Source organism: Salvelinus namaycush, chromosome 27 (assembly GCF_016432855.1).
Source record: "Salvelinus namaycush isolate Seneca chromosome 27, SaNama_1.0, whole genome shotgun sequence".
NCBI classification, from domain to species: Eukaryota; Metazoa; Chordata; class Actinopteri; order Salmoniformes; family Salmonidae; genus Salvelinus; species Salvelinus namaycush.
In genome coordinates this window covers 3,205,894-3,233,319 of record NC_052333.1, presented here as the reverse complement: position 1 = coordinate 3,233,319, position 27,426 = coordinate 3,205,894, and the positions used below count along the sequence as shown (strand labels likewise).

Sequence of the window (27,426 nt, the reverse complement as noted above, 5' to 3'; positions counted from 1 at the left end):
CTACAACGTCGGAAGCCCCACCTGCACTGAACAAAAAGAAACGCAACATGTAAAGTGTTGGTCCCATGTTTCATGAGCTGAAATAAAAGATCCCAGAAAAGTACCATACACACAAAAAGCTTATTTCTCTCATATTTTCTACACAAATTTGTTTACATCCCTGTTAGTCAGCCTTTCTACTATGCCAAGATAATCCATCCACCTGGCAGGTGTGGCATATCAAGAAGCTGATTAAACAGCATGATCATTACACAGGTGCACCTTGCGCTGGGGACAATAAAAGGCCACTCTAAAATGTGCAGTTTTGTCACACAACACAATGCCACAGATGTCTCAAATTTGGAGGGAGCGTGCAATTGGCATGCTGACTGCAGGAATGTCCACCAGAGCTGTTGCCAGAGAATTGAATGGAATTTCTCTACCATAAGCAGCTTCCAATGTCGTTTTAGAGAATTTGGCAGCACATCCAACCGGCCTCACAACCGCAGACCACGTGTAACCACGCCAGCCCAGGATCTCCACATCCGGCTTCTTCCCTTGCGGGATCGTCTGAGGCCAGCCACCCTGACAGCTGATGAAACTGAGTATTTTTCTCTGTAATAAAGCTCTTTTGTGGGGGAAAATGTGTCCTGATTGGTTGGTTCTGGCTCCCAAGTCGATGGGTCTATGCCCACCCACGGCTCGCACCCCTGCCCAGTCACGTAAAATCCATAGATTTGAGCCTAATTCATTTATTTGAATTGGCTTATTTTCCTCATATGAACTTTTAACTCAGTAAAATTGTTGTATTTTGTTGCATGTTGTGTTTATATGTTTGATCAGTATAGTTCTACAATTTATCTTTTTAAAATCTGATTTTAAACCCAAAAATTAATCCCGGGTTTACGTAAATGACTTTCTAAATGTAATCCGTTACTATAGTTACCTGTACAAAATTGTAATCAGTAACGTAACTTTTGGATTACCCAAACTCAGTAACGTAATGATTACTTTCAGTAATGCTAGCAGATCCCCATAGACTTCCATTCATTGCGCTGATGCGAGTTAGCATTGGCTCGCGAAACTACCTCAAACTTCCTTCATACTGGACACAGAGATATATAGTTTATTTCCTTAGCGTTACTCAGCAACCTCACGGTGTTTAGACGGATAGCACTGAGATCCATCTATAGTGACCAACGACTACTGTCATATGTACATTTACGTGTTATTTTATTTATCTTTAAAATAGTTTGACAAAACCACATTCAAAACTAGGTACAAAGAAATTATACACTTGAAAGAAATTACTATATTCTTTGTTTATCTGTTGGATTCTCTTCAGATTACTGTTTAAAAATATGTACAATGGAGCGTGAAGTGAAATGGGTTTCTCTCTTGGTTTTCATACACTGTTCAGAACACTGCAGTCACATAAGAACGGCATCAAACCAACACTGACTTTGTTTGCCAGAGGTCTGTAATGTAAGATGGCTTACTTGGAAACAATACCATTTTTGAATTATCTAGCGACAAATGATCTGTCTTGATATGTTAATAAAACCATCCATCTGATCTGAGGGATTATTAAGGTGACATCTTTGAAAGAAATCCCTTTTTCAAAAAGAGTTCCTGGAGGCAATCTTTAAATAGGTTACTTCCTTGTACGGGCTACACTCCTCCACCAGTGAGGACTGCTTTGGGTTTCTCAAAATGCGTTGTCCTTTTCAACTAGTGCGGCATCTTGCTCAACTTGTTTTCCCTTTGTACACGCTGTTGGAATTCCATACGTGCTCATTGGACCGTGGGTGACCTATCGGCTTCTTAGCTGCTCTGCTACGAATGATGCCAACAAAAACAGGGATGTTCAATGATTACAAACGATGATATCGTCAGTTTCACACTCACTAAGTCATGGAATAAACAGGTCCCTGTCTCGTAACCTCTGTTGATCGATTGGCAAGCTCCTTCAATCCAAACCCCATGGCATTCCCTGCTGTCATTTCCCCAAGCTTCTTCACACCCTAAGCAGAACCTAACAGAACCCCCTGGGTCATGTTCATTAGGCACTGAAACAGAAAGGGACTACCTGGACTTGTCCAATAAAGAACTCTCATTTTCATTTTGCTTTGAAAAACATTTTTTTTTTAAAAGTTTTTCTGTTCCATGCCCAAATGAACACAACCCTGCTCATTAACTGGAATGACTAAACCCCAAACCATCTTTAACTCTACATGATGTAACTGCATCTCCTGCAACAGTCCAACCCCATATCCACAACAGATAGGTCTCAGTTTTCCACCCTTTCCCAGTAAGCACGTACACACCCATCATAGATTTCAAAAGCACTGGATTGGAGTTTCCTTTCCACCATTGTTAAATCCATGTGAGATAGTGTACACTTTAGGAGAAGGGTGGAGAGTGGAGAATAGGGACGCAGCCTTAGGTCTCCATTCAATTCGTATTGCAGAAATTCAACGCTACGGCGTGATTGAAATGTAAAGGTAATTTCAGATTGAGCCATCAAATTAACGTGAATGTAGTCTCCACGAACGCAGGCACATTTGCCTATACATTTCAATCGAGGCTATAGTGCTGAACTTCCACGAATACAGATTGAATGGAGCCCTTAGTCTCTAGTCAGCCTGGCCCAGCAGGGTGAGGTAGATGGTGGACTGGAGGAAGCGAGGGTAGCAGTCTGTATCCAGGAGGGAGTAGATGCGTTTCTGGGCGTGGGACAGGGAGGTGTGTGATGGGGCCTGTAGGAGCTGTGTGGTTAGATCTCTGGTCTTACTGTCCAAGTTCACCTGAAAGGGAAAGGGAGAGAGAGAGAGAGAGGCAGAGTGGGAAAGGGAGGGAGGGCGAGAGAGGAGAGAAAGAGAGAGAGAGGCAGAGTGGGAAAGGGAGGGAGAGAGAGGGGAGAAAGAAAGAGCAAGAGCGGGAGAGGTATGGAGAGATGGAGGAGGAGAGACAGAGGGGCAGCGAGAGCGAAAGGCAGTGGGAAAGAGAGGGAGATGGAAGCAGAGAGAGAGGGGGGAGAGAGAGAGTGAAAGAGGGAGAGGACGGGGGATGGAGGGAGAGAGAGAGTGAAAGAGGGAGAGGACAGGGGATGGGTGAATTAACTGGTTTAACAAACACGCCATCGTGCAGAAGGAAGAAGATTACAGAATGATAGATGGATAAAGAGAAGCCCATTTACAGATAGACCGAATGAAAGGCCGGCCAGCCCACAGATGGACAGATAGACCGAATGAAAGGCCGGCCAGCCCACAGATGGACAGATAGACCGAATGAAAGGCCGGCCAGCCCACAGATGGACAGATAGACCGAATGAAAGGCCGGCCAGCCCACAGATGGACAGATAGACCGATAGAAAGGCCGGCCAGACAGGTTAAAGTATAGACACATTCTGTATACCTCTCGTGGTGCCCCCGCATCAATATAGGTGGCAGTGATCGTCTTGGCCCGTCTGTGCAGGCTGAAGTTGTTGGACGAGTTTCTGTACTGCTCACAGGCCAGATAGAACTGCAGATTCTCCTCACTAAACTCTGAGCGCAGGAATGCTCCAAACACAGACACACCCGCTGGAGAGGGGGAGGGGGTGGGGGGGTGAGGAGAGGGAGGAGGAAGGGAGAGAGAGGGAGGGAGGAGTATTAGGGTTTATGAAAGTACATTTAGGACGTCACTAGAGGGGAAGACGAGGAAGGGGAGACAGATTGGATGTTCACATACACCATTGGCCAATACACTGACATGCAAACACACACCTATACAGCTTTATTTGTGACTTTTTGGAGTAAAAATCCTATTTTCCCAACTCTAACCTGCAAAAACCTTAACCCCAAAACCTGAACCCTTAAGCTTAAAATAGCATTTGAACAAATTCAGGACCTGAAAAAATCCTGACATTTTAAAACATTTCAAAAGTTATTGTGCACACACACACACACACACACACACACACACACACACACACACACACACACACACACACACACACACACACACACACACACACACACACACACACACACACACACACACACACACACACACACAGAAATATACACAGACTGTAAAGTACTAATCAATCATAGGATTTTTCCCCCAGTATATTTTCATTATAGCTATCTTTAATCAGTCACACATCCACCCCCTCTATTATCTCTCCCTCTCTCCCTCTGCTTAGACAGCGGGTTGCAACATGTTTTGGTGCAGACTGAGTGGGGGTGGGGAAACGAAGGAGTGCAGCAGATTGCTGACACAGTGGTTACAACATGTCATTGTTCACACACCGTGACTGGGATAGACAGCGCAACACATCAACACGTACGCGCACACACACACACACATACAGGTTTGTTTATACTATCCTTGTGGGGACCAAATAATTGATTCCCATTCAAAAATTGTATTTTCCCTAACACCAACCGTAACCCTTAACCTAGCCTCATCGCGAACCAGAAAAACGGGAAGCCTGGGGCAGTTCCATGGCAGAAATCAGCTAGCTAAAGATGGGTCAGCACCAGATGTAAATCAGTGACTCCAAGCAACACGCCAAACAATCAAATGCTTTGCTTGGGCGGAGCTCCGAAGGGGCTCACCAGTTTAGTGCTGTAGGAGCAACAGTCTACAATGCTGGCCATGTCAATATTTTTTATTCTGGACGTAAGTGATATTTGGCTGTAAAGGCTAGCATGAGGGACAAGTAGCCAGCCACATTGAGTTATTTTTTGTTGTTGTTGAAAAGTCAGCTAACCTTGTAAGTTACCTACAGTAGGTATAACTAACTAACCTAGCTAGCTACTAGCTAGCTACTATTAGAAAGCCATTAAAAAAAAATAAAAACAGCATATTATTGACCTAAAAGGTTTCCTGTGTTAGCCCAGTCGCTAGCTTATGCAGGGTCAGTGATACATAGACAGTTCCTGGTTGCTATGGGAGCTGTAATCATTTTGCTAGCAACATTGCTAAAATGAATTAAATAAAATTTACCTCAGAGAATGTTTCCTGTAATGCTCATCTCCTGTAGCCTAATTGTCATCTCCATATTTTGGATTTGCACAAAATGTGTTGTCAGCACTTAAAAGGCATGTACAAAATCTGGTATATTCTTTACCTTTATATACATTGTCTACTGGTATAATTTTAAATTGAGAACGTCAACATGTAAACAATGTGCGAGTTTAGCTATTCTCTGCTTCAGATGACAGATGCCCACAAGGCCAGTAATGCCATCATTCTGTAGTCCTATGGCTGCATTGGCGATGCATGCCATACGATAAGCTGCAACATGTATTCACAAAGCTGATATACTGAGAGAGAGACAAACAAATAAAACATATTAGAGATCTTACAACCGGACAACAAGGAAATGTTCATTTGAGAATAAATCACAGAAACACAGACAAATTACAGACAGAACCCCTTCCCCTCTTTATTGCAGAATAAGTGATATGTGATGAATCAACACTGACACTAGTTAATCACTGACACTAGTTAATCACTGACACTAGTTAATCAACACTGACACTAGTTAATCAACACTGACACTAGTTAATCACTGACACTAGTTAATCAACACTGACACTAGTTAATCAACACTGACACTAGTTAATCACTGACACTAGTTAATCAACACTGACAGTAGTTAATCACTGACGCTAGTTAATCACAGACACTAGTTAATCAACACTGACACTAGTTAATCACTGACACTAGTTAATCACAGACACTAGTTAATCAACACTGACACTAGTTAATCACAGACACTAGTTAATCAACACTGACAGTAGTTAATCGCTGACGCTAGTTAATCACTGACACTAGTTAATCAACACTGACACTAGTTAATCACTGACACTAGTTAATCACAGACACTAGTTAATCAACACTGACACTAGTTAATCACTGACACTAGTTAATCACTGACACTAGTTAATCAACACTGACACTAGTTAATCACTGACACTAGTTAATCAACACTGTCACTAATTAATTACTGACACTAGTTAATCGCTGACACTAGTTAATCACTAACACTAGTTAATCAACACTGACACTAGTTAATCAACACTGACACTAGTTAATCACTGACACTAGTTAATCAACACTGACACTAGTTAATCAACACTGACACTAGTTAACCACCGACACTAGTTAATCACTAACACTAGTTAATCAACACTGACACTAGTTAATCAACATTGACACTAGTTAAATCACTGACACTAGTTAATCACTGACACTAGTTAATCACTGACACTAGTTAATCACTAACACTAGTTAATCAACACGGACACTAGTTAATCAACACTGACACTAGTTAATCAACACTGACACTAGTTAATCACTGACACTAGTTAATCAACACTGTCATTAGTTAATCACTGACACTAGTTAATCACTGACACTAGTTAATCACTGACACTAGTTAATCACTGACACTAGTTAATCAACACTTTCACTAGTTAATCAATGACACTAGTTAATCAACACTGACACTAGTTAATCAACACTGTCACTAGTTAATCAACACTGACACTAGTTAATCACTAACACTAGTTAATCATCACTGACACTAGTTAATCAACACTGTCACTAGTTAATCAACACTGGCACTAGTTAATCAACACTGACACTAGTTAATCACTGACACTAGTTAATCAACACTGACACTAGTTAATCACTGACACTAGTTAATCACTAACACTAGTTAATCAACACTGACACTAGTTAATCAACACTGACACTAGTTAATCACTAACACTAGTTAATCACTGACACTAGTTAATCAACACTGACACTAGTTAATCACTGACACTAGTTAATCACTAACACTAGTTAATCAACACTGACACTAGTTAATCAACACTGACACTAGTTAAGCACTGACACTAGTTAATCAACACTGACACTAGTTAATCACTGACACTTGTTAATCACTGACACTAGTTAATCACTGACACTAGTTAATCAACACTGACACTAGTTAATCACTGACACTAGTTAATCAACACGGACACTAGTTAATCAACACTGACACTAGTTAAACACTGACACTAGTTAATCACTGACACTAGTTAATCACTGACACTAGTTAACCACTGACACTAGTTAATCAACACTGACACTAGTTAATCAACATTGGCACTAGTTAATCACTGACACTAGTTAATCACTGACACTAGTTAATCACTAACACTAGTTAATCAACACTGACACTAGTTAATCAACACTAGTTAATCACTGCCACTAGTTAATCACTGCCACTAGTTAATCAACACTGACACTAGTTAATCACTGACACTAGTTAATCAACACTGGCACTAGTTAATCAACACTGGCACTAGTTAATCAACACTGACACTAGTTAATCAACACTGACACTAGTTAATCAACACTGACACTAGTTAATCACTGACACTAGTTAATCAACACTGGCACTAGTTAATCAACACTGACACTAGTTAATCAACACTGACACTAGTTAATCAACACTGACACTAGTTAATCATCACTGACACTAGTTAATCACTGACACTAGTTAATCATCACTGACACTAGTTAATCAACACTGACACTAGTTAATCAACACTGACACTAGTTAATCAACACTGAAACTAGTTCATTTTGAATAATAGTTCAGCAAATAAATCAAGTTTAAACACTTCACCTAAAATAATCAAAACTTCATCACTTCATAATGTATAAATAAGCTAAAGACCATCAAGGACAACAACCACCCGAGCCACTGCCTGTTTACCCCGCTAACCTCCAGAAGGCGAGGTCAGTACAGTACAGCATCAAAGCTGGGAACCGAGAGACTGAAAAATAGCTTCTATCTCAAGGCCAGCAAGATTGTTAAACTGCCATCAACAACACAGAGAGGCTGCTGCCTACATACAGACTTGAAATCATTGGCCACTCTAACAAATGGATCACTAGTCACTTTATTTATGCCACTTTAATAATGATGTTTACATATTTTGCATTACTCATCTCATATGTACAGTCGAAGTCGGAAGTTTACATACACTTAGGTTGGAGTCATCATTTTTCATCCACTTCACAAATTTCTTGTTAACAAACTATAGTTTAAGGAAAGTCGAGTAGGACATCTACTTTGTGCATGACACAAGTCATTTTTCCAACAATTGTTTACAGACAGATTATTTAACTTATAATTCACTGTATCACAATTCCAGTGAGTCAGAAGTTTACATACACTAAGTTGACTGTGCCTTTAAACAGCTTGGAAAATTCCAGAAAATGATGTCATGGCTTTAGAAGCTTCTGATAGGCTAATTGACATTATTTGAGTCAATTGGAGGTGTACCTGTGGATGTATTTCAAGGCCTACCTTCAAACTCAGTGCCTCTTTGCTTGACATCATGGGAAAATCAAAAGAAATCAGCTAAGACCTCAGAAAAGAAATTGTAGACCTCCACAAGCCTGGTTCATCCTTGGGAGCAATTTCCAAATGCCTGAAGGTGCCACATTCATCTGTACAAACAGTAGTACACAAGTATAAACACCATGGGACCACGCAGCCGTCACACCGCTCAGGAAGGAGATGCGTTCTGTCTCCTAGAGATCAACGTACTTTGATGCGAAAAGTGCAAATCAATCCCAGAACAACAGCAAAGGACCTTGTGAAGATGCTGGAGGAAACAGGTACACAAGTATCTATATCCAGAGTAAAACGAGTCCTATATCGACATAACCTGAAAGGCCGCTCAGCAAGGAAGAAGCCACTGCTCCAAAACCGCCATAAAAAAGCCAGACTACGATTTGCAACTGCACATGGGGGCAAAGATTGTACTTTTTGAAGAAATGTCCTCTGGTCTGATGAAACAAAAATTTAACTTTTTGGCCATAATGACCATCGTTATGTTTGGAGGAAAAAGGAGGAGTCTTGCAAGCCGAAGAACACCATCCCAACCGGGGGTGGCAGCATCATGTTGTGGGGGTGCTTTGCTGCAGGAGGGATTGGTGCACTTCACAAAATAGATAGCATCATGAGGTAGGAAAATGTTGTGGATATATTGAAGCAACATCTCAAGACATCAGTCAGGAAGTTAAAGCTTGGTCACAAATGGGTCTTCCAAATGGACAATGACCCCAAGTATACTTCCAAAGTTGTGCCAAAATGGCTTAAGGACAAGAAGGTCAAGGTATTGGAGTGGCCATCACAAAGCCCTGGCCTCAATCCTATAGAACATTTGTGGGCAGAACTGAAAAAGCGTGTGCGAACAAGGTGGCCTACTACCTGACTCAGTTACACCAGCTCTGTCAGGAGGAATGGGCCAAAATTCACTCAATTTATTGTGGGAAGCTTGTGGAAGGCTACCCAAAACGTTTGACCCAAGTTAAACAATTTAAAGGCAATGCTACCAAATACTAATTGAGTGTATGTAAACTTCTGACCCACTGGGAATGTGATGAAAGAAATAAAAGCTGAAATAAATCAATCTTTCTACTATTATTCTGACATTTCACATTCTTAAAATAAAATGGTGATCCTAACTGACCTAAGACAGGGGCTTTTTACTAGGATTAAATGTCAGGAATTGTGAAAAACTGAGTTTAAATGTATTTGGCTAAGGTGTATGTAAACTTCCGACTTCAACTGTATATGACATTTAATCCCTGGTAGTAGATATAAGTAGATGAAAGCATTCCAAGAAAGCTTTTAATTTCTTTAACAGTAGACTGATGATAGTATTTATACGTATGTATTTATGAGGCTATCATTTAGACTGTTTTTGTATTCTGTCTGATTGCTATGTGTGAGCCACATGCCTAGAAAGACATTTCCATTCCACAAGAATGGACAATACAGTTCATAGTCTGAAAGGAACATTGGCTGAGTTTATACTTGTCTTTTGACCAACCAGATAAGCTCATTTGACAATAATTGGGCAAAAGATCAGAAATGGCCTGCCTGTCTAAACCCAGCCATTGAGTTGTAGGAATATAGCCTATATGTCTACAGGCTCCATATAAATAATCATGGCCTCTAAACCTTCAAGCTGCATACTGGACCCTATTCCAACTAAACTACTTAAAGAGCTGCTTCATGTGCTTGGCCCTCCTATGTTGAACACCGGATGTGTACCAAACTCACTAAAAGTGGCAGTAATAAAGCCTCTCTTGAAATAGCCAAACCTTGACCCAGAAAATATAAAAAACTATCGGCCTATATCGAATCTTCCATTCCTCTCAATTTTTTGGGAAAAAGCTGTTGCGCAGCAACTCACTGCCTTCCTGAAGACAAACAATTTATACGAAAAGCTTCAGTCTGGTTTTAGACCCCATCATAGCACTGAGACTGCACTTGTGAAGGTGGTGAATTACCTTTAAATGGCGTCAGACCGAGGCTCTGCATCTGTCCTCGTGCTCCTAGACCTTAGTGCTGCCTTTGATACCATCGATCACCACATTCTTTTGGAGAGATTGGAAACCCAAATTGGTCTACACGGACAAGTTCTGGCCTGGTTTAGATCTTATCTGTCGGAAAGATATCAGTTTGTCTCTGTGAATGTTTTGTCCTCTGACAAATCAACTGTACATTTCGGTGTACCTCAAGGTTCCGTTTTAGGACCACTATTGTTTTCACCATATATTTTACCTCTTGGGGATGTCATTCGAAAACATAATGTTAACTTTCACTATTATGCGGATGACACGCAGCTGTACATTTCTAAATAAATAAACCCAAATAAACCTCAGTTAGTGCTAAATACGGCTGCTAGAATCCTGACTAGAACTAAAAAATTTGATCATATTACTCCAGTGCTAGCCTCCCTACACTGGCTTCCTGTTAAGGCAAGGGGTGATTTCAAGGTTTTACTGCTAACCTACAAAGCATTACATTGGCTTGCTCCTACCTATCTTTCCGATTTGGTCCTGCCGTACATACCTACATGTACGCTACGGTCACAAGACGCAGGCCTCCTAATTGTCCCTAGAATTTCTAAGCAAACAGCTGGAGGCAGGGCTTTCTCCTATAGATCTCCATTTTTATGGAATGGTCTGCCTACCCATGTGAGAGACGCACACTCGGTCTCAACCTTTAAGTCTTTACTGAAGACTCATCTCTTCAGTGGGTCATATGATTGAGTGTAGTCTGGCCCAGGAGTGTGAAGGTGAACGGAAAGGCTCTGGAGCAACGAATAGCCCTTGCTGTCTCTGCCTGGCCGGTTCCCCTCTCTCCACTGGGATTCTCTGCCTCTAACCCTATTACAGGGGCTGAGTCACTGGCTTACTGGTGCTCTTTCATGCCGTCCCTAGGAGGGGTGCGTCACTTGAGTGGGTTGAGTCACTGACATGGTCTTCCTGTCTGGGTTGGCACCCCCCCTTGGGTTGTGCCGTGGCGGAGATCTTTGTGGGCTATACTCGGCCTTGTCTCAGGATGGTAAGTTGGTGGTTGAAGATTTCCCTTTAGTGGTGTGGGGGCTGTGCTTTGGCAAAGTGGGTGGGGTTATATCCTTCCTGTTTGGCCCTGTCCGGGGGTATCATCAGATGGGGCCACAGTGTCTCCTGACCCCTCCTGTCTCAGCCTCTAGTATTTATGCTGCAGTAGTTTATGTGTCGGGGGGCTAGGGTCAGTTTGTTATATCTGGAGTACTTCTCCTGTCTTATCCGGTGTCCTGTGTGAATTTAAGTATGCTCTCTCTAATTCTCTCTTTCTCTCTTTCTTTCTCTCTCTCGGAGGACCTGAGCCCTAGGACCATGCCTCAGGACTACCTGGCATGATGACTCCTTGCTGTCCCCAGTCCACCTGGCCGTGCTGCTGCTCCAGTTTCAACTGTTCTGCCTGCGGCTATGGAACCCTGACCTGTTCACCGGACCTGCTACCTGTCCCAGACCTGCTGTTTTCAAATCTCTAGAGACCGCAGGAGCGGTAGAGATACTCTTAATTATCGGCTATGAAAAGCCAACTGACATTTACTCCTGAGGTGCTGACTTGCTGCACCCTCGACAACTACTGTGATTATTATTATTTGACCATGCTGGTCATTTATGAACATTTGAACATCTTGGCCATGTTCTGTTATAATCTCCACCCGGCACAGCCAGAAGAGGACTGGCCACCCCTCAGAGCCTGGTTCCTCTCTAGGTTTCTTCCTAGGTTTTGGCCTTTCTAGGGAGTTTTTTCTAGCCACCGTGCTTCTACACCTGCATTGCTTGCTGTTTGGGGTTTTAGGCTGGGTTTCTGTACAGCACTTTGAGATATCAGCTGATGTAAGAAGGGCTATATAAATACATTTGATTTGATATACAGTGCGTTCGGAAAGTATTCAGACCCCTTGACTTTTTCCACATTTTGTTACGTTACAGCCTTATACTAAAATGTATTCAATTGCTTTTTTTCCCTCATCACTCTACACACAACACCCCACAATGACAAAGAGAAAACAGGTTTTTAGAAATGTTGGCAAATTTATAAAAACAAATAAAAAATGAATCAAATAAAAAATGAATCACATTTACATAAGTATTTATTGCCCTTTACTTAGTACTTTGTTGAAGCACCTTTGGCAGTGATTACACCCTCAAGTTTATTACAGCATTGAGTATTCTTGGGTATGACTCTATAAGCTTGGCAAACTTGTATTTGGGGAGTTTCTTCCATTCTTCTCTGCAGATCCTCTCAACCTCTGTCAGGTTGGATGGGGAGCGTCGCTGCACAGCTTTTTTCAGGTCTCTCCAGAGACGGAAGTGTTGAAGTCCGGGCTCAGGCTGGTCCACAAGGACATTCAGAGACTTGTTCCGAAGCCACGCCTGCGTTGTCTTGGCTGTGTGCTTAGGGTCGTTGTCCTGTTGGAAGGTCAACCTTCACACCAGTCTGAGGTCCTGAGCGCTCTAGAGCAGGTTTTCATCAAGGATCTCTCTGTACTTTGCTCCGTTCATCTTTCCCTCGATCCTGACTAGTCTCCCAGTCCCTGTCGCTGAGAAACATCCCCCCCAGCATGATGCTGCCACCATCATGCTTCACCTTAGGGATGGTGCCAGGTTTCCTCCAGAAGTGATGCTTGGCATTCAGGCCAAATAGTTCAATCTTGGTTTCATCAGACCAGAGAATCGTGTTTCTCATGATCTGAGAGTCTTTAGGTGCCTTTTGGCAAACTCCAAGCGGGCTGTCATGTGCCTTTTACTGAGGAGTGGCTTCCGTCTGGCCACTCTACCATAAAGGCCTGATTGGTGGAGTGCTGCAGAGATGGTTGTCCTTCTGGAAGGTTCTCCCATCTCCATAGAGGAACTCTGGAGCTCTGTTAGAGTGACCATCGGGTTCTTGGTCACCTCCCTGACCAAGGCCCTTATCCCCTGATTGCTCAGTTTGGCCAGGCGGCCAGCTCTAGGAAGAGTCTTGGTAGTTCCAAACTTCTTCCATTTAAGAATGATGGAGGCCACTGTGTTTGGGGACCTTCAATGCAGCAGACATGTTTTGGTACCCTTCCCCAGACCTGTGCCTCGACACAATCCTGTCTTGGAGCTCTACGGACTATTTATTCGACCTCATGACTTGGCTTTTGCTCTGAGACAGGTGTGTGTGCATTTGCAAATCATGTTCAATTAATTGAATTTACCACAGGTGGACTCCAATCAAGTTGTAGAAACTTCAAAAAAATGATCAATGGAAACAGGATGCACCTGAGCTCAATTTTGAGTCTCATAGCAAAGGGTCTAAATACCTATGTAAAGTCGTAACCAAAAGTTGAGAATGACACAAATATTAATTTTCACAAAGTCTGCTGCCTCAGTTTGAATGATGGCAATTTGCATATACTCCAGAATGTTATGAAGAGTGATCAGATGAATTGCAATTAATTGCAAAGTCCCTCTTTGCCATGCAAATGAACTGAATCCCCTAAAAAACATTTCCACTGCATTTCAGCTCTGCCACAAAAGGACCAGCTGACATCATGTCAGTGATTCTCTCGTTAACAAAGGTGTGAGTGTTGACGAGGACAAGGTTGGAGCTCACTCTGTCATGCTGATTGAGTTCGAATAACAGACTGGAAGCTTCAAAAGGAGGGTGGTGCTTGGAATCATTGTTCTTCCTCTGTCAACCATGGTTACCTGCAAGGAAACACGTGCCGTCATCATTGCTTTGCACAAAAAGGGCTTCACAGGCAAAGATATTGCTGCCAGTCAGATTGCACCTAAATCAACCATTTATCGGATCATCAAGAACTTCAATGAGAGCGGTTCAATTGTTGTGAAGAAGGCTTCAGGGCGCCCAAAAAAGTCCAGCAAGCGCCAGGACCGTCTCCTAAAGTTGATTCAGCTGCGGGATCGGGGCACCACCAGTACAGAGCTTGCTCAGGAATGGCAGCAGGCAGGTGTGAGTGCATCTGTGAGGTGAAGACTTTTGGAGGATGGCCTGGTGTCAAGAACGGCAGCAAAGAAGCCACTTCTCTCCAGGAAAAACATCAGGGACAGACTGATATTCTGCAAAAGGTACAGGGATTGGACTGCTGAGGACTGGGGTAAAGTCATTTTCTCTGATGAATCCCCTTTCCGATTATTTGGGGCATCCGGAAAAAAGCTTGTCCGGAGAAGACAAGGTGAGGGCTACCATCAGTCCTGTGTCATGCCAACAGTAAGGCATCCTGAGACCATTCATGTGTGGGGTTGCTTCTCAGCCAAGGGAGTGAGCTCACTCACAATTTTGCCTGAGAACACAGCCATGAATAAAGAATGGTACCAACACATCCTCCGAGAGCAACTTCTCCCAACCATCCAGGAACAGTTTGGTGACGAACAATGCCTTTTCCAGCATGATGGAGCACCTTGCCATAAGGCAAAAGTGATAACTAAGTGGCTCGGGGAACAAAACATCAATATTTTGGGTCCATGGCCAGGAAACTCCCCAGACCTTAATCCCATTGGGAACTTGTGGTCAATCCTCAAGAGGCGGGTGGTCAAACAAAAACATACAAATTCTGACAAACTCCAAGCATTGATTATGCAAGAATGGGCTGCCATCAGTCAGGATGTGGCCCAGAAGTTAATTGACAGCATGCCAGGGCAGACTGCAGAGGTCTTGAAAAAGAAGGGTCAACACTGCAAATATTCAATATCAACTTCATGTAATTGTCAATAAAAGCCTTTGACACTTATGAAATGCTTGTAATTATACTTCAGTATTCCATAGTAACATTTGACAAAAAATATCTAAGACACTGAAGCAGCAGACTTTGTGAAAATTAATATTTGTGTCATTCTCAAAACTTTTGGCCACGACTGTAAATAAGGTATCTGCTTAAATTTTTAATACATTTGTTAAAATTTCTAAAAACCTGTTTACACTCTTTTTTATTATGGGGTGTTGTGTGTAGATTAATGCAGGGGAAAAAAAGTAATTTAATCAATTTTAGAATAAGGCTGTAACATAACAAAAGTTGGAAAAAGTCAAGGGGTCTGAATACTTTCCCAATGCACTGTTAGCATTAATGGTTCTCCAATGTTCCACATTCCAATAGGACTACACTAAAGTATGGTGTGTGTGTGTGTGTGGGGGTGGGGGCACATGTAGCCATGACAACCCAGTGTTTATCTTTAACTGACAACAAGACCGTTTCCCTTTCAAAGCTTTCCTGGAATGTAACTATCAAAAGGAAGGTTACTGAAAACACCTTCCCTTAGTTATTTTGATTCCGTACGACAGGGGTAACCCTGTTTCTGAAGCGTCGCAGTACAGCATGTACTAACTAGGCGCCCACACCTGAACAACTGAGCTCATTGATCAGTTCAGTGATTGACTCAATTCAACACACCTGGTCTTCCAGGTCAGTTAAATCAAGAACATGAAGTGCCTGCGGCTCTCCAGGACCAGGGTTACCTAAACCTGTTTTACAAGACAACAAACTGTCACAACAGCGGTGTGGTGGGATGGAATAATACGGGTGTTAGTAACAGGACAGGAGAAATTCTAGAAGGAACGAGGAAGTAAATAAGACATTACTGTATCTTCCTTGGTCACGGCTGTGTGTCCCCAAATGACACCCTGTTCCCTACATAGTGCACTACTTTTAACCAGAGTCAATAGTCAAAGTGGTGCACTATATAGGGAAGAGGGTGCCATTTGGGATTCAATAGGCACACCTATTACAAATGGTTCCAGGTTCCCACCCATGACCTTTGTCACGTAGAACAATCAATCTGAGAACTGGGACTGTATTCACGAAGCGTCTCAGAGTAGGAGTGCTGACCTAGGATCAGTTTTCCCTTTTAGATCACAATGAATAAGATGACATGGACAAGAGGGACCTGATCCTAGATCAGGCACTTATTCTCTGAGACGCTGTATGAATCAAGTGTAAGACAGAAAAAAATGGAAGGATTCATTGTTTAGTTTGTTAAATGTGATATGTAACTATTTAAAAAACAAATAGTTTACTCTGCTACTTGAGTTCTATCTCTCCCTTTCGCTCTCACCCTGTCACTAAAGGAGCGCAGTTGTTGCTCGTTCAAATAACATTTTATTGGTCACATATTTAGCAGATGTTATTGCGGGTGTAGCGAAATGCTTGTGTTTCTAGCTCCAACAGTGCAGTAGTATCTAACAATTCACAACAATACACAAATCTAAAAGTAAAATAATGGAATTAAGAAAAATATAAATATTAGATCAAGCAATGTCAGCACGGCATTGATTAAAATACAATAGAATAGAATACAGTATATACATATGAGATGAGTAAATCAGTATTTAAACATTATTAAAGTTTCTAGTGTTCCATCATTAAAGTGGCCAGTGATTCCAAGTCTATGTGCATAGGACAGCAGCCTCTAAGGTGTAGGGTAGCGTAACCGGGTGGAAGCCAGTTAGTGATGGCTATTTAACAGTCTGATGGCCTTGAGATAGAAGCTGTTTTTCAGTCTCTCGGTCCCAGCTTTGATGCACCTGTACTGACCTCGCCGTCTGGATGATAGCGGGGTGAACAGGCCATGGCTCGGGTGGTTGATGTCCTTGATGATCTTTTTGGCCTTTTTGGCCACGGTGATGCGTTGTGCAGACCGCACCACCATCTGCAGAGCCCTGCGGTTGTGGATGGTGCAGTTGCCATACAAGGCGGTCATACAGCCCGACAGGATGCTCTCAATTATGCATCTGTAAAAGTTTGTGAGGGTTTTAGGGGAGGTAATACGTTGGCATTTGATTGTGAGGTATTCTAGGTTGGGGGAACAAAATGACTTGAGTTTCTGTATGTTATCACAATCACCCCATGAGTAGTTAATCTTGTACATACACCCCGCCATTCTTCTCCCAGGAGAGTTCTTTATTCTTGTCTGTGCGATGTACTGAGAATCCAGCTGACTGTATAGACAGGGACAGTATATCCCGAGAGCCATGTTTCCGTGAAACAGAGTATGTTACAGTCCCTGATGTCTATCTGGAAGGAGATCCTCGCCCTGAGCTTGTTTACTTTATTATCCAAAGACTGAACCTTAGAGAGTAATATACTCAGAAGCAGTGGATGGTGTGCACGCCTCCTGATTCGGACTAGAAGTCCACTCCGAATACCTCTTCTCTGCTGGCGGTGTTTTAGAGCAGCCTCTGGAATAAGTTAAATTGCCCTGGGGGGTACGAACAAAGGATCCAATTTGGGAAAGTCGTATTCCTGGTCGTAATGCTGGTGAGTTACCGCCGCTCTGATATTCCCCAAAAATTCTGTCCTGCTAAGCACTCAAAATGTAACAAGTACTTTTGGGTGTCAGGGATAATGTAAGTACATATTTTTCTTTAAGAATGTAGTAAAGTAAAGATACCCCCCAAAAATACTTAAGTAGTACTTTCAAGTATTTTTATTTAACTAGGCAAGTCAGTTAAGAACAAATTCTTATTTACAATGAGAGCCTAGGCTAGGAACAGTGGGTTAACTGCCTTGTTCAGGGGCAGAATGAAAGATTTTTAACTTTGTCAGCTCAGGGATTTGATCTAGCAACCTTTCGGTTACTGGCCCAACGCTCTAACCACTAGGCTACCTGCCGCCCCATCTTAAAAGTAATTTACACCCCTGAGCAGATGCAACAATATGTTAGTTGACAACAACGCTGCTTTCCACTTTGCTTTTTAATGTACATCCACAAGCGATCCTATAATTACACTAATGTTTTGTGTATCATACTGTCTGCAAACAGCTAGTTTGTCTTTTCTTAGCAAGTTGTGGCTAAAATAAATGTGTTAGCCGCAAATGCTAAATCGCTAGTTAGCTGGCTAGCTAATAAAATATACAGAGTCAGAGCAAACGTAGCTAGCTAATACAGGCTGATACCAGTGCTGGTGTAGTTGTCTGTGCAACAGTATCTTCTAAATCAGAGAGGAATAAGCGAAGCATGAATATGTGAGCTACATAAAGAGAAAACTACAATTATAGGGTCCCACTCCCCTGGGAAACACTGACCAACACTTTGGTTCCTACCCTGTGTCAATAATGCCTCCATAGAGATTCTAATAGTATTTTAATTCCTAATTCTATGAATGCCTCCCTGGCTTTTTCATTCGTTGTCTTGTCATACAACACCGTATTCAAAGGGGCCACTATTACAATCCAACTATAGAATTAGAATAATCATTCCCATGATTCCAACAGTTCACCTAAGTGTTTTTATCTAAATTGCAAGTCAAATTGCAATTGCAATATTTGGTTAATCATAAGGCCTAGATTCTATTGCCCATATCATGCAGCCCTACGTGGCCGTGTGGAAATGATCTCAAATGAGATCAACTTTTGTTTGTACTGTTCAATCAAACTTCAACCAATCAGAATGAGAAAGCCTCATTGAAATCATTTTAGAAGGTATGTGTTTCCACCCTAGGGTCATGGGTCATGCACAACTCATACAGCAAAACAGATAACTTTTATTAGTTAAAAACATAAAATACTGTCAAATACCATCAAAAGAACAAATGTATTGTGAATTTTTTTTCCCATATTTCCCAGCCCGACATTTGGAACACAAACACGATCATTCGAGACAGTAATCTAAAACGGTCTTACTGTTTTCTATCACATCTATTCAGAGTAACTAGTGGGGTCAGCTGAAGTGTGAACTAGTGGGGTCAGCTGAAGTGTGAACTAGTGGGGTCAGCTGAAGTGTGAACTAGCGGGGTCAGCTGAAGTGTGAACTAGCGGGGTAAGCTGAAGTGTGAACTAGCGGGGTCAGCTGAAGTGTGAACTAGTGGGGTCAGCTGAAGTGTGAACTAGTGGGGTCAGCTGAAGTGTGAACTAGTGGGGTCAGCTGAAGTGTGAACTAGTGGGGTCAGCTGAAGTGTGAACTAGCGGGGTCAGCTGAAGTGTGAACTAGTGGGGTCAGCTGAAGTGTGAACTAGCGGGGTCAGCTGAAGTGTGAACTAGTGGGGTCAGCTGAAGTGTGAACTAGTGGGGTCAGCTGAAGTGTGAACTAGTGGGGTCAGCTGAAGTGTGAACTAGTGGGGTCAGCTGAAGTGTGAACTAGCGGGGTCAGCTGAAGTGTGAACTAGTGGGGTCAGCTGAAGTGTGAACTAGTGCCGCACACAGAAACCAATGACGTACGCCGAGACCATACGGCCCTGTCGCGCTGACATCACAACACGCTGCAAGACACTCGTGAGCTGAGGTTGAAAACAGGATCAGAGTGCACTTTGCTTCCCCCCCCCCCCTTTCCCCTGAGCCCTAGTCTCTTGTGGACAGACTATGTAGCATACATGGTATCAGGACATCTGTCAACAGCCTGTGGGATGTAAACTCAACTCAAAGAGAGAGAGCATAGAAACAATACACTGCAATAATGACAAGATCAACATCCAACTCTAATTATAAACTGGGTGGTTCGAGCCCTGAATGCTGACAGCCGTGGTATATCAGAGCGTATACCACGGGTATGACAAAACATTTATTTTTCCTGCTCTAATTACGTTGGAAAACAGTTTATAATGTCAAAAAGGCACCTCTGGGGTTTGTGGTATATGGCCAATATACCACGGCTAAGGGCTGTGTCCAGGCGCGTTGCGTCGTACATAAGAACAGCCTTTAGCCGTGGTATATTGGCCATATACCACCCGAGGGGTCGGGCCTTATTCCTTAATTACAGGTGCCCAGTTCACACTCCGGTGCAACAATTGTTCCGGTGGTTCTTTTAACGTCCCTGGTCAAAATCACGTTTTGGCAGGTGTGTGCATCTTTCAAATTTCTGAAGGAGACGTGCAGACAGGGGGTGGGGGGTGGAGGGGTGGAGCTACCACCCTGCTTCCTCTCCTCATTCTAGTATATTTTCTCATACCTCTCCCCCTCTAGAATCTAATCAAGTAGTTGGCGCCAGATTTTCCTTCTGGGATGCCGAGATTACCTTTGCCCTAACCCTTCCATGTTTGTAGATCTGTACAGCGGAAGCATTACGGTGGAAGCTTTACTACTACACTGATTATACCTGAATAAAGCCCTTTAGATCAGCAAACATGGAAGGGTAAGGGCCAAGGAGGAAGGGTAGGGAGTGGTTTGGGACTGCTGTACTACTCAGTCTGACTGAAATATTTGTATTAGTTTCCAGTTGAAAAACCTTTTGCTATGTTTTACAGCAATGAATATGGCCCTAGTCTACTGGTCAGGATAGGGTGTCCTAGTCTACTGGTCAGGATAGGGTGTCCTAGTCTACTGGTCAGGAGGGTGTCCTAGTCTACTGGTCAGGAGGGTGTCCTAGTCTACTGGTTAGGAGGGTGTCCTAGTCTACTGGTCAGGAGAGTGTCCTAGTCTACTGGTCAGGAGGATGTCCTAGTCTACTGGTCAGGAGGGTGTCCTAGTCTACTGGTCAGTAGGGTGTCCTAGTCTACTTAGACTGGTCAGGAGGGTGTCCTAGTCTACTGGTCAGGAGGATGTCCTAGTCTACTGGTCAGGAGGGTGTCCTAGTCTACTGGTAAGGGGGGGTGTCCTAGTCTACTGGTCAGGAGGGTGTCCTAGTCTACTGGTCAGTAGGGTGTCCTAGTCTACTTAGACTGGCCAGGAGGGTGTCCTAGTCTATTGGTCAGGAGGGTGTCCTAGTCTACTGGTCAGGAGGGTGTCCTAGTCTACTGGTCAGGAGGGTGTCCTAGTCTACTGGTCAGGGGGGTGTCCTAGTCTACTGGTCAGGAGGGTGTCCTAGTCTACTGGTCAGGAGGGTGTCCTAGTCTACTGGTCAGGAGGGTGTCCTAGTCTACTGGTCAGGAGGGTGTCCTAGTCTACTGGTCAGGAGGGTGTCCTAGTCTACTTACTCCGACTGGCCAGGAGGTCGTCCAGCGATTCAGCCCACTTATCAAGTTCCACCCGACTGAACTTGGCGTTGCTGTGGCCCACCTGACTCCACTGGTGCATCAACGGGAGGCGAGACCTCCGCTCTTTAGCACTGTTAGGGAGGAGAGGGGGGAGAGGAAGGGGGAGGGAGATACAGAGAGAGGAGGGGAAAGGAGAGAGACAGGAAGAGATAGTGGGAGAGGGAGTGAGGGAGGGAGACGGAGAGATAGGGAGACAGGAGGAGAGGGGGGAGAGGGAGAGACAGGGAGAGGGAGAGATAGGGAGAGAGAGAGGGAGAAATAGGGAGACAGGAGGGGAAAGGGAGAAATAGGGAGACAGGAGGGGAAAGGGAGAGGGAGAGAGGAGACAGGCATCAGATTTCATGATAACACATGAAACTGTTTTGACTCAGCATCACAACTGTTTGACTCAGTATCATTACAACCTCAAGGGTGAATGAGGTCCGGATGGGTATCCCTTCAAACGGAACCTCTTAGGTTACGTCCCAAATGGCACCCTATTCCCTATGTAGTGCACTACTTTTGACCAGGGAAAGTACCTCATATTCCCTATTTAGTGCACTAATCTTTACCAGAGCCCAAAGGGCTACATAGGGAATAGGGTGCCATTTAGACAACTTCCTCTTAGAAAGCTACCTTGTCCTCAGTCTATTCCCACAGTCTATTCCCACAGTCTATTGTCCTCAGTCTATTCCCACAGTCTATTCCCACAGTCTATTGCCCACAGTCTATTGCCCACAGTCTATTGTCCTCATTCTATTGTCCTCAGTCTATTCCCACAGTCTATTGCCCACAGTCTATTGTCCTCATTCTATTGTCCACAGTCTATTGTCCTCATTCTATTGTCCTCATTCTATTGTCCACAGTCTATTGTCCTCATTATATTGTCCTCATTCTATTGTCCTCGTTCTACTGTCCACAGTCTATTGTCCTCATTATATTGTCCTCATTCTATTGTCCTCATTCTATTGTCCAGTCTATTGCCCTCATTATATTGTCCGCATTCTATTGTCCTCATTCTATTGTTCTCATTCTATTGTCCTCATTCTATTGTCCTCATTCTATTGTCCACAGTCTATTGTCCTCATTCTATTGTCCTCATTCTATTGTCCTCATTCTATTGTCCACAGTCTATTGTCCTCATTCTATTGTCCTCATTATATTGTCCACAGTCTATTGTCCTCATTCTATTGTCCTCATTCTATTGCCCACAGTCTATTGCCCACAGTCTATTGTCCACAGTCTATTGTCCACAGTCTATTGCCCAGTCTATTGCCCACAGTCTATTGCCCACAGTCTATTGCCCAGTCTATTGTCCACAGTCCATTGTCCACAGTCTATTGCCCACAGTCTATTGCCCACAGTCTATTGTCCACAGTCTATTGTCCACAGTCTATTGTCCACAGTCTATTGCCCAGTCTATTGCCCACAGTCTATTGTCCACAGTCTATTGCCCAGTCCATTGTCCACAGTCCATTGTCCACAGTCTATTGCCCAGTCCATTGTCCACAGTCCATTGTCCACAGTCTATTGCCCAGTCCATTGTCCACAGTCCATTGTCCTCAGTCTATTGTCCACAGTCTATTGTCCACAGTCTATTGTCCTGATTCTATTGTCCACAGTCTATTGTCCACAGTCTATTGTCCACAGTCTATTGCCCAGTCTATTGCCCACAGTCTATTGCCCACAGTCTATTGCCCAGTCTATTGTCCACAGTCCATTGTCCACAGTCTATTGCCCACAGTCTATTGTCCACAGTCTATTGTCCACAGTCTATTGCCCAGTCTATTGCCCACAGTCTATTGCCCACAGTCTATTGCCCAGTCCATTGTCCACAGTCCATTGTCCACAGTCTATTGCCCAGTCCATTGTCCACAGTCCATTGTCCACAGTCTATTGCCCAGTCCATTGTCCACAGTCCATTGTCCTCAGTCTATTGTCCACAGTCTATTGTCCTGATTCTATTGTCCTCAGTCTATTGTCCACAGTCTATTGTCCACAGTCTATTGCCCACAGTCTATTGCCCACAGTCTATTGTCCACAGTCTATTGTCCACAGTCTATTGCCCAGTCTATTGCCCACAGTCTATTGCCCACAGTCTATTGTCCACAGTCTATTGTCCACAGTCTATTGTCCACAGTCTATTGTCCACAGTCTATTGCCCGCAGTCTATTGTCCAGTCTATTGTCCACAGTCTATTGTCCACAGTCTATTGTCCACAGTCTATTGTCCACAGTGGATGACCTCACCTGTCTTTCTGTTCTTTCTGTTCTGGGTTAAACAGGTTGGAATGTGATGAATGGGGACTCTGGAAATACAGACACAATTAGTTTGTTTCCAAATTGAAATGATTGGCATGTGTCACTCATACACAACACACGCACGCACGCACGCACGCACGCACGCACGCACACACACACACACACACACACACACACACACACACACACACACACACACACACACACACACACACACACACACACACACACACACACACACACAGTAACACAATGACAGGAATAGTATGCATGACAATATTTTAAATCAAATTGAGAATATCTGAGGTAAATGTGTGCTGTTGCACATGATTATTTAATCCTTTGTCAACTTAGTGTGACCTTGACATCAACACAACCGCTTGCTTTATGAATAACATAGGATGAATCTCAAGGTTGGAATTACTACTGAGAGGAACCAGAAAGGGTGCATTTGTTTTTTAGCTCATACACTTCCCTGATTGGAGTAGAGATTTCACAAGGTCCAATGGAATGGTCTGAAATGTGCAAACTCTGCCCACCCGGTGACCCGGAAAGTTAGAACTAACGCACCTAGTCAAAACCCATCTAACACACACACACACACACACACACACACACAGGCTATCCATTCCCATACAGTCACCTAAAACATCCAATACCCTAACCACTGCCAGAGACCACTCCTCTAGTGACCCTGACCTCCCACATCACTCTTTACCTGCACAAACAGGCTCTTCAGGTGTAGTTTGGCTGCGGACAGCTTGGCTCTGGTGGGGGACCGTTGTTGTGACTTGAAGGGGCTGGAGCCAGAGGTTGAGTTCGAGGGAGAGTGCGGTGGCTGGTCGTCGCTGCCCACGCTCTCTGTGCTGCGGCCCGTAGTCGCCGGCGCCAACTGCCCGTCACTATATGCCCTATATCCTTCGTTGAGGTTCACCACTACGAGAAAACACTTACTCTCTAGCTTCCCCAGTTCTGTGACGTTCTCCACACTGACGCTGTGATCCTTGCTCAGCTGCCCCCTCCCCGTCGTCCTCCCATGGCTGGCTCCAGGCTCCACGATGATAGGGGTAGAGGGGAAAGAGGTGGTTCGCCCATCCAGTTCGTCGTCCTCCAGGTGGGGGTTGAAGGTACCTGAGTCCCCGTCCCGGCTGTGGTAGTTGTGGCCCTTCACAGATACTTTCCTCAGCGGCAGGAAATCCATATCGAGTAGAGACCCCTCGGAGCTGTACCGACGCATGATGGCAGCGCCACTGGGTGGAGTTAGAGACACGGGAGGATGGAGGGACTGTTGTGTAGGTGGAGTTAGAGACACGGGAGGATGGAGGGACTGATGTGTAGGTGGAGTTAGAGACACGGGAGGATGGAGGGACTGATGTGTAGGTGGAGTTAGAGACACGGGAGGATGGAGGGACTGATGTGTAGGTGGAGTTAGAGACACGGGAGGATGGAGGGACTGATGTGCAGGTGGAGAAAGCAAGGAAGAGTGAAAGGAAGCCAAGCGGGTTTGGGAAAGGGAAGATGGAAGAGAGAAATAGTCTGGAGGGAGGACCCCAACAAAGAACAGCCAATAAAAGGAAAACAGAGAGATGGAGAATTGGACAAGATAAGAGTTGGACAATCACAGAAAATGGGTGAAATGGGCCAATTCATCCGGACCACAGTGTGCTGTTCCATATCATTGGTACACTTTTACAGAGTGTAGCTGGTCGGACTCATGATCTACGTCCCAAATGGCACCCTATTCCCTACATAGTGCGCTACTTTTGACCAGAGCCCCATAGCGTAGTGCACCATGTAGGGAATAGGCTGTCATTTGGGATGTAGATCATGAGTCCGACCAGCTGCAGTATGTATGAGAACAACTGCTATGTCCAATGCTGGTAAGTCCACTCTACATGCAATGTGGCTTAACGAGAAAGCTTTTTTTCTGATATTCATATGTGACATATTGAAACCACCTATTCGTTTTCTACTGACATGAGAGACATATTCACATAAATGTGTTGGCCCCTTGGCTGCAAAAATCTGATGAATTGTAGTCATGCCAGTCTACTGATTTAAATTCAGCAGATTTTTACTGATTCTACTGATTTAAATTAGGCAGATTTTTACTGATTCTACTGATTTAAATTCAGCAGATTTTTACTGATTCTACTGATTTGAATTCAACAGATTTTTACTGATTCTACTGATTTGAATTCCACAGATTTTTTACTGATTCTACTGATTTGAATTCAGCAGATTTTTACTGATTCTACTGATTTTAAATATTGATTTGAGTGAAATGGTCTTCCTGCAACTTGACCCACATCTAAATGACATATGACTGGTTTGAACAGCCACATGTATTCTCCATAGTATCATATGACTGGTTTAAAGAGCCACATATATTCTCCATATTATCATATGACTGGTATAAACAGCCACATATATTCTCCATAGTATCATATGACTGATATAAACAGCCACATATATTCTCCATAGTATCATATGACTGATATAAACAGCCACATATATTCTCCATAGTATCATATGACTGGTTTAAAGAGCCACATATATTCTCCATAGTATCATATGACTGGTTTAAAGAGCCACATATATTCTCCATAGTATCATATGACTGATATAAACAGCCACATATATTCTCCATAGTATCATATGACTGATATAAACAGCCACATATATTCTCCATAGTATCATATGACTGGTGTGAAGAGCCACATGTATTCTCCATAGTATCATATGACTGATACAAACAGCAACATGTATTCTCCATAGTTTCATATGACTGATACAAACAGCCACATATATTCTCCATACTATCATGTTTACTTATGTTTTTAACTTGGTGTTTTAATTGTGTATTAAAGTAAGAACCACACAGTTCAGTGTTTATGCTGTGTATAAATCAAATCTTGAACTTGGGCTGTCTTAGAAGGCATTACATAACTGTTGAGACTACCGCTGAGAACTTTAAACAGAAGTATTATCTATATCCCTCAGGAGGGGAGTTGAATTCCTTGCAGTAAATCTAACAACAAAAAGAGCCGGGATAAACATGTATTACCTCGATGTCCTGCGGTTACTCTGCCACCTGTACTTTCATGATTTTGGCTCCAAACAAAGAGTTCTCTGTCCCGGGAAGTATATCCACTGATCGAACCATAATATATATATATATATTATGTAAAGCCTCAATTCGATTAGGCTTGCTTTAGTTGAGAGTCTCACTTGTGACGTCAGAGCATTGCCTGTTGTGTATTATTAACTAGGAACCAAACGGAAGCAAACGGAACGAAACGGGGAGAGACCTAGCTGAATTTGTCCAATATAAAGTGTCGTTTTAATGCAAAACGTTTTCGTTTGTAGTAAATGGTTCCCGTTGCTAAAACGTTTTGTGCTAATGATTACACCCGTGCCAAGACGCAGAGTCGCGGATGCCGCCGCTTTCTCCACCAAAGTGCTCTCAATAATCAAGAGTCCTGACGCTGCATGTGTTACTGAATATCTATGAAAACATAACAAGCATACGGACAGACGAAACGAAATCACTAGCACCTTGAAAGTTTCTCTATCTCAAACTTCATTCAGACCTGTTTTTTTATTTTTTTTATCTCACACTTGCACGAACCAGAAACGCCTATTGTCAGTGTTGCCACCCACAACTCCGTCTCAGCTTGCCGTCTTGTCCCTTGAAGATCTCTGTACAGTACAACATCATTCACATATTTTAGGTGTGTCCTGGAAAAACACTTCTGAACTCCCCGGGGTAGGAAGCCTACTATGAATGGAATCACTGAAGGAAGGGAACTTTTCTGTAGCTGCCTGAGCTATTTTAATAATGTCATTGTCAGTGACGGAATGGAAGAATATTCAAAAAAAAAGTTGTTTATATTGAATAACATT

The 27,426-nt window shown here is 43.3% G+C and overlaps 1 protein-coding gene across 1 annotated transcript; it reads right to left on the bottom strand.

Annotated features, from left to right (window-relative positions):
* Window positions 1–1,136: 1,136 nt before the first annotated feature.
* Window positions 1,137–27,161, bottom strand: si:ch211-152p11.4 (regulator of G-protein signaling 3). Its single transcript, XM_038966858.1, has 6 exons — window positions 26,588–27,161; window positions 24,239–25,056; window positions 23,509–23,567; window positions 21,221–21,351; window positions 3,397–3,563; window positions 1,137–2,786 (listed from the first exon to the last, which is right to left on the bottom strand). Exons 2-6 carry the CDS (start codon window positions 24,755–24,757, stop codon window positions 2,616–2,618), a joined length of 1,047 nt encoding a protein of 348 aa, XP_038822786.1. The 5' UTR covers window positions 24,758–25,056; window positions 26,588–27,161; the 3' UTR covers window positions 1,137–2,615.
* Between the last annotated feature and the right edge of the window lie 265 nt (window positions 27,162–27,426).

Excerpts from the sequence above, each read along its gene's own strand:
- si:ch211-152p11.4 (XM_038966858.1), bottom strand. The coding sequence starts at position 24,757 with ATGCGTCGGTACAGCTCCGAGGGGTCTCTACTCGATATGGATTTCCTG. Across the intron at positions 23,568-24,238 it reads TGAAGAGCCTGTTTGTGCAG|AGTCCCCATTCATCACATTC; the intron begins GTAAAGAGTGAT and ends CTGTATTTCCAG. Across the intron at positions 2,787-3,396 it reads ATGCGGGGGCACCACGAGAG|GTGAACTTGGACAGTAAGAC; the intron begins GTATACAGAATG and ends TTTCCCTTTCAG.